This window comes from Gouania willdenowi, chromosome 5, assembly GCF_900634775.1.
Source record: "Gouania willdenowi chromosome 5, fGouWil2.1, whole genome shotgun sequence".
Taxonomy (NCBI): Eukaryota; Metazoa; Chordata; class Actinopteri; order Blenniiformes; family Gobiesocidae; genus Gouania; species Gouania willdenowi.
The window spans coordinates 5,408,027-5,416,454 of record NC_041048.1 but is presented as its reverse complement, the minus strand read 5'-3'; the positions used below and the strand labels follow the sequence as shown (position 1 = coordinate 5,416,454).

Sequence of the window (8,428 nt, the reverse complement as noted above, 5' to 3'; positions counted from 1 at the left end):
CTTGTCGGGTGAAGTGATAATGAAGTAAAAACACAGCTATTCATCTGTCTACAGGACTCTATATTCCACAACGCAAAACACAAAACTTTTTTCGAGAATGTCAATAAAAGAGTGGAGATTAGTTTGATTAGAAGACAAAGATAAGGTTCTTTATCAGACCCTTTGGTGGTTCCGAAATTTATAGACAATCCAGATGCAATAAAATGTGGAATGGTTGGAGACCATTCACATATAATTTGGGATTGCCCAATTTTGATTCCTTTCTGGAGGGGTGTGAAGAGGAAGATTGTTAAAGTTCTGGCAGTTGATTTACTGTACATGTCACGCTAGTTTCTTTTTTATTTGATTCCTGAAAAAAAAATCAAAAGCACCTGCTACATATCGTCCTATAAAAACAAGGAATCGCTGTCTGTGTGTGTGTGTGTGTATGTCTGTGCGTTCCTAAAATATCTCAAAGACTGACCTGAGAGTTTCAACATGGCTGCTGCTTGGTTTAAGGGTGTGCGACGTCGGATTTGTTTGGACTGCCATGATACATTAAAACATTACTTCATAAATGCATTACAATTTCCGCGATCATTGCCCACCGGAACCACCCCAGTCACGTGCGCACCAGAGCCAATCACTGGAGAGCCCATCCCCACGCCCCACCTCCTGATTCGACAGTGACCGCAGATGTTGATACCTGCAGCGGTGCGAGCTGGAACGGTATGTAGCCGGCGGTTCGCTCCCTTTCTGCGCATCTAAACTGACACTAAACAAGTCCGGACTGAGTCTGTTCCGGTCTGAGGAGATCCGGAACCGCCAGGACAACAAGCTGGAATCAGAGTAGATGGGGTTCAGCTCCTTACAGCGTCCTCGCTAAAAGCCAAAATATATGAAAACACAATAGTTATCACTCTACATATTTGTCGGCTTTGTTTGGTTTTCTGTGACCCAACGTCTTATTTTGTTGTCTTGCTGTCAAGGAAGGTTCTGTAACATGTTTTCTCATGTTTATTACTAAAAAAACATAATAAAGTTCTAAAAAAAAAAGGAGATTAAGACAAATTTTCAAGCAGCAATTTCAATCTTCAACGTGGAAGTGAAAACTAGGGCAGATTAGCGTTAAAATTGTGGCTCACTTGAGCTGAAACTGCACTGTATTTGGCCCTTGAGCCAAAATGAGTTTGACACCCCTGTATTAGACAGTATATACATAGTGTATAGTACGTTAGTGCGCCATTTCCAACACAGCCTATGTGTTAAACTTTTAGAAGTGTCTATTCCCGAGCAGCTTTAAGGTTTGTTGAGATGTAAACATTGAGTAAAAGCAGTAAACGACTCCTCCTCCCCCCACTCTGCAGACGTCTTGGTCTCGTCTGTGTTGTCCATTGTCCCACTGGGGCTCTGTGAGTGAGCTTTCTCTGGTTTCCCACACTCTGTCCATTCAGCATCTCCAACAACAAAAGAAGTGTGTCTGGTTGCACATCACATTAATTATGGAGTCAGTTTACGAGTTTGGTCTCACCGCCAGTGAATGGAGATTCCTGTCATCAGGACTCATCACGAGCAGCCTTTTGTCGGCTGCCTATGAGGAATGCAGACACGCAAAAGGATTAATGAGCATTCAAAAGCTCCTTTGGCCCTATTTTAGATTCAGACTGTTTCACTACATTCCAGGCGGTTTATTTTGACAGAAGGATGAAAGAAAGTTCATTCCTGAATTGATCATGTGCTGGTCATGGTGGCGTGGAACTCAGACTAGCTATTAAACTTTCCTCAATGATTTTATCCACCATTTTTATATCAACTTAAGTGAAGTAAAATTACATCTTAAAACAATGACAGCTGATTAAAATATTAATTTTGAGATGATTTCAAATGGGCCAAAGATTTCAACATTATTGTGCCATAGTTTGCACTTCTAGATATATATATACATATATATATATATATATATATATATATATATACATAAAATACAAAATATGTAAGAAGCCGACCACATCCAAGCAATAAGTGACAGATATCAGTCCCAACAGGATCTTCACTTTAAATTTCTGAGATTTTGTACTAAATTTTATTTAATTAAAGGAAATTGTATGTCATAATTTGAGAAAAAATAAAGAATATTGTAAGAATTTAACATTAAAAATGACTGCCATCATGCGAAATAAGCACCGGGAAAACTGTAAGCCCTTGTACATATTGTTGAGTTTCATTTACATAATGATATACATTTTTTCTGCCATTTTTGTTTTCTCCTGCAGGCCGAATTGGATGATCCAAAGGGCCGGATTTGGCCTTAGGGCCTTGAGTTTGACACATGTGCCTATAAATATAAATTTAAATCCTAAATGTTTATTGTTAAATCTAAATCTAAATGTAAAAACTGAATCTAAATGATAAATCTAAATGTTAAATGTAAATCCTAAATGTTTAATGTTAAATTTAAATCTAAACGTTAAATCTAAATCTAAACGTTAAATCTAAATCTAAACGTTAAATCTAAATCTAAACGTTAAATCTAAATCTAAACGTTAAATCTAAATCTAAATCTAAATGTTAAATCTAAATCTAAATCTAAATGTTAAATCTAAATGTCACGGGTGAAACTTTAGCTAATATGCAAATAGTACCAAATTAAAGCTCACATTTAACATTTAGATTTAGATTTATTATTTAGATTTAACATTAAATTTTTACAAGAAAAAAAAATCATCACAAATTTCACAAATATTGCTGTAAATCTGGTCTTAAGTAACATAAAAATTGTTTTTAAACGTGTTTTACTGCTAAATGATGCTATTTAGCATACGCAACTTTACGATCGGTGTCCCAGACAAAAACATCCGAAAAATCATTTTCAGGGATTTTCTGCATCAACAACAGAGCTGGTGATTGTTCTGCTCTGCTTGTTCTCAGATTTCATTTTCCAGCGTGTGTGTGATAAGCAGACAAGTGTGTGCTCAGTCACTCATTGATCCAGGCATCAGGCAGCAGATTTGCTCTCTCTACAGGGTCACCACTTTCCCAGATTCACACAGAGCTCTGTGGGTCTTTCCCAACCCCCTCCCTCCCAGCCCTCCAGCTGTTCCCCTGGGACCTGACCATTATCTTTAAGGCAATAACACCATTCAATGTCTCGCATCCCTTATTGTCCACGAGCCTGCTCTGTGATTGGCTCAGACTGTGGGAAACATCATCCAGAGAGAGACCCACACATTGAAATGGAGATGTGGGAGTATAAATAGGAGGGATGCAGCCAGCACACATCACATTCTCTCTACAGAGACCTCTACAGCACACACATCCAACCATGGCACCTACAATCACTGCAGCAATGAGCCATTCTCAGGAGCATCACACTCTCAGCCACAAGGTAAACTCAACACCAGGGTTGGGCTCAATTATAACCGTAATCGTAATTGGGGGAAAAATGTGTTGCTGTTGTAATCTTAATTCAATTGCAATTGAGTTCAGATAATTGACTTTGTAATTGTAATTGTTATGGAAATCCTATAAAAACTGTAATTTACAATGTAATTAAACGTAAAACCACAGAGAACCAGTTCTATGGCTTATACATACGTAGTGAACAAATACAAATATGATTCATATCAGGTTTACCTGTCACTTCTCTTCAAGATCATTTCACCTTAAAAAAATAAAAAATAAATACAGTATATATATAAATATACCAATTTTTTCATTGAAGAGGAAGCTTAACAAGGTCACCAAGAGATGAAAAACAATAATGTAAATAATATTTGAGTGTATTTTGCGGCTGATTTGAAACATGGGGTCAAAACTGACCCGTTATGATAAGAGATGCTAACAGAAAGCTAACACAAGAGGAAGGTTAGGTTTTATGGGCTCATTTATTAAAGGCTCAGTAATTGTGATTAATTGTAATTGAACTTTAGTAATTGAGAACGGAAGGGGAAAAATAATAACTGCTAGTTCCAGCTACATCCATTTTGTCTTCTTTTTGAATGGTTTCATCTCCTGACATGTTTCGACTGTCAACTGCCAGTCTTCCTCAGAGGAGTTCTGTTGATTGGCTTTGATGCTCCCTTTGAAGTTTCACTTGACTTCCGTGTAATAGTTCCAGTGCAGGTTAAATGTTGTTATTCCTCTGATGAAGACTGGCAGTTGACACTCAAAACATGTCAGAAGATGAAAATTTCCTGAAAAACTGAAATAACCGAAACCTCAACTTAATATACTATGGAAGAAAAATAAAATGATGTTCAACGTAATCATAATCGAACATGGATAATGTAATTGTGATTGAATTGAAACTCGTTTATTCATGACTTTCTTCTTCTTCTTGGTGCAGCTCAGAAAGCCTCTGGTGGAGAAGCAGCGCAGAGAGAGAATCAACAGCAGCATCGAGCAGCTCAAGTCTCTCCTGGGTCCAGAGTTCCTCAAACAGCAGCCAGACTCCAAGCTGGAGAAAGCAGACATCCTGGAGATGACCGTCTGCTTCCTGAGGAGCCTCCAGCACCAACACGGAGCGCTGAGCTCAGCAGCTGTGGACCATGGCTACTCCAGATGTGTTCAGGAGATGGTCAACTTCATGTCCAAGCAGGAGGTGAAGCCACAGACACAGAGAAGAATGCTGAACCACTTCAACAACCTGAGGGATGCTGACTTCTCTGCTCTGAGCTCCTCAATCCAGACCAACAACAAGAAGGAGAAGAGTCCGGGTTGTAGCGCCCTGTGGAGGCCGTGGTAGAACCATCATAGGATCGTCTTATATATAATATTAGAGCTTGATTAATGTTTAAATTCTATGATATTTGCAAACATTGGGCCAGAATAACATTTTCTTTCACCTACTCTGTGAAGTAGACTTTCAACATTCTCAATGAGAATTTCTTGGTTGTGTTGGATCCAACAACAGCAGTTATCCATGTTTATTTGCTTCCACATTGGGAGAAAGAGTGATTCATGTATGATTTTTCTTTTTTTTTTGCATACATTTGAAAGTTTTTTTTGGACTGATAGAAATCCACGCTGTCTGTATTTGAAGCAGACGAAGTTTGAGACCAAACGGTGCTGCTTTATGACTCTGTGAGTGACGGCCCGCATAACCTTCAGTGAAGGAATTGTTACATAGAAAATATCCTAAAAATGAATGTATCTCTTCAAACCAAGTGATGCGAAATAAAACAATCACAAAAAACAACAATACTTTCTTTGCCTCTTCTTCTTCTTTTTGTTTCTATATCATTGTACTGAAATATTTTACATATAGTCCCAACCTTTATGCTTCCCAATGAGGAAGTTTTTAACCCTAACCCTAACCCCAAAACATGTAAAGCATTAATTAATTTAATACTTAACAACCTTTAAACCCAAATTTGGAAGATAAAAAGGGATTTTATTAACTCAGCGGGGGGCACAAAATGTGATTGTGTGATTTGGGGGTCACATAATTAATATTCATGTCAGCATTTAGAATAACAACCAATCTGAGTTGTGAAAACAAAGAGTTTTCTGTATTATTGTTTGATTATTAAGTGATTTTCTGTAAGTTTTTTTGTGTTGTGAATTATAGTCATTTTGTGTATTTTTCTGTTATTTTATTTTTTTTGTGTTGTCTTGTCATTTCCTGTATAATTTTTTTTGTCGTTTACTGTATTTTTCTGTTGCTTTGTATGTATTTTTCTGTAGTTTTGTGTTATATTTTGTTGTTTTGTGTCTTTAATTGTGATTTTGTGTATTGTTGATGTCGCTATGTGTATCTTATTGTCATTTTGTGTCTTTTATTGTTGTTTCCTGTTTTATTCTGTTGTTCTGTGTTTTATTGTTGTCGTTCAAACATAAAGGAAATTTGGATTTTAACAGTTCCTATCGAATGAGAATAATATGACAAAATAAAAGCACATTTTAGTAATAATATTTTATCATCATTAAGCTATTCTTCTGTTTTTCAACAGCTGAATAAATGTTACTTCATTTTCATCTTGTGTCAAATAAAATCTGCATTTAGCAAAAAACAAACCTTCAAGCATTCTTGGGTTAAAAAGTCCAACAAGCAAAATATGTATTTTCAAAAATTTTATTTTCTTAAATCATGTGACAACACAAAAGCAAATGTAAATCCACTGTGGATGAAATAAAACACAAAAACCGTTGAACAAATCAAAGTATGCATACACAGCATATACGCACAAAAAAACGATGAGTCCCTTTCAGAAGAAAGGTAGCTGGTGTTTAAGGAAATAATGCCTTGAAACAAGGCAGATAACACACTGAAAACTAGGTGAAATCCCACAATGTCAACCTAAAAAAAAGGGCAACATTGCTCTGTTTGGCTTCAAATCTACAAAGTCGACTCAAGTATAACAGACAAATCTCTGATGGCTGAAAATAAATCAACAAAAATTGTCTTCAGGGAATGACAACACAACATTGCATAGATATAAGACTGGATTAATCTTCTGTATGTTTGCTTCAAACAAATCTAGAGTCTTAAATCCAGTAAATCAGTGGTTCTCAACCTTTTCAGCCCGCGACCCCCAAAAATAAAGGGACCAGAGCCAGGGGACAAAAGTCAGCAACATGATGCTCCATTGTTCTATGAATCTGTGATAACCACATGTATTTATTCATCTGAATAATATCCACTGTTATACAGGAAGGTTATTATAATTTGCGGATCTTAAAGATGTAAATCCTTGTTTTAGTCAGAAAAAAATGGGTTTAAAAATGACCAAAAATTGTGGAAAAGGTGAATTATGTTAAAAGTTGCAAAATTGGAGTGGCCAAAAACAGACAGAGAAAGTGGTAAAAAAGGGTTCAAAGTGTCAATATTGGCTTAAAAATGACAGAAAAAAGTAGAAACAATTAGTTTAAACTGGTAAATAATTGTAAAGGTGGTTAAATTGGCAAAAAAATAGGCATGAAATATGGTGAAAGGAGGTTAAAAGTGACAATAATGGGTCAACATATGCAACATTAGGTGGGAAAAGTGGTGGGGACCTCCCAAATGGGGTCCCGACCCCAAGGTTGAGAACCGCTGCAGTAAATAGCAGCACAACATGAGTTCAGCAGCCTTTTCAGGAAAGACTGTGAACATAATAATCTCTGTCAGGCAGAGGGTAGCAACAGCTCAAGTGCAAAACTTGAATTGAAACTAATATCTTAAATTCATGCAAAAAATGCATTTCTCTCAAATTGACACATTTTCTAATCTAGCATTGATGCTAGTTTTTTTCAGTCCATCTGCTGATGTTTAGAAGCAAAGTGGAGCCACGTCGTCCTCGGCGTCTGGAAACAGCCGTAAAATGTCCCGTGAGTATTTGGAGTAGCCGTTGTGTGAGAGCAGGGCCTTCCTCAGGGTGAGGATGGACTTGGTCTTCTCCAGGATGTCTGACAGAGGGAGGCCGTTCTGTAGGTGCTCTTCAATCACAGCCTTTAGCTTCTCCACGCCGACACTGCATTTCCTCTCCAGCGTCTGTAGTTTGCACCTAAAAGACAGAAGAGCAGGTTTCGTCAGTTTGTTTAGATCTTCAAACATGATTTCGATGGTACGTGACCAACAATTTCTCCCAATTACAATTAAAGTACAATTATTTTTTTATTCTCTGAAAGTCAATTGAAATTATGTTCTCAATTACTAAAGTTCAGTTAATTCAAATAATGAATCACAATTACTGAGCCTGAAATAAATAACCTAATAAAAGTTAACCTTCCTCTTGTGTTAGCTTTCTGTTAGCATCTCTTATGATAACAGTTACTTAATCAGCTGTAAAATACACTAAAAACAATTATCTATCATCTAATTTCTTTTCAATCTATTGGTTGCCTTGTTCGGCTTCCTAATCAATGAAAATACGAGTTTTAATATTTTTGGTGTGGGCGTCTGAGCCGTATTTGTTTCAGTAAACCCATCAATTTATTTTAAAATGTGGGAAAGCTTGATATGAAACATATTTTAATAATTGTTAACTGTGCATAGAAGTCTAACATGGTTCCCCAGTTTTGCGTTAAATTATAATGGACAATTTTCATGGCAATGACAATTACAAAGTCAATTATCTAAACTCAATTACAATTTAATTCTGATCACGACAGCAAGAGATTTTTAATTTTAATTACACTATAAATGCAATGGATTATCAATTTACGCAATTAGAATTATAGTTGATCCTCATCCTGATAGACAGAGGTGTAAAGAGTACAGTGATATATTCTACTCAAGTAGAAGTACTGTTAGTTTATTAAAATTGTACTCAAGTACAAGTACAAGTAAGTCATACATAAAATACTCAAGTTCAAGTAAAAAGTAGCTCATTTAAATGGTACTCAAAAGTAAAAATTATTAGTTACTTTCACCCCTCATGTTTATTTTTGGTAATAAATCTTGAAGAATAAAATATAGAAAAATATTCGCAAGAAATGATGATTTACTCAGTAATGGTTGGGTGTAGAA

At 36.2% G+C, this 8,428-nt stretch overlaps 1 protein-coding gene across 1 annotated transcript; it reads left to right on the top strand.

Moving 5' to 3' along the window:
* The first annotated feature begins 3,222 nt into the window (after window positions 1-3,222).
* LOC114463711 (transcription factor HES-5-like) lies at window positions 3,223-5,067 on the top strand. Its single transcript, XM_028447434.1, has 2 exons — window positions 3,223-3,364; window positions 4,325-5,067. The coding sequence occupies exons 1-2, from the start codon at window positions 3,242-3,244 to the stop codon at window positions 4,721-4,723; spliced, it is 522 nt and encodes a 173-aa protein (XP_028303235.1). The 5' UTR covers window positions 3,223-3,241; the 3' UTR covers window positions 4,724-5,067.
* The last annotated feature ends 3,361 nt before the right edge of the window (window positions 5,068-8,428 follow it).

Coding starts and splice junctions, on each gene's coding strand:
- LOC114463711 (XM_028447434.1), top strand. CDS start 3,242: ATGCAGCCAGCACACATCACATTCTCTCTACAGAGACCTCTACAGCAC. Junction 3,365..4,324: donor ATCACACTCTCAGCCACAAG/GTAAACTCAACA, acceptor TTCTTGGTGCAG/CTCAGAAAGCCTCTGGTGGA.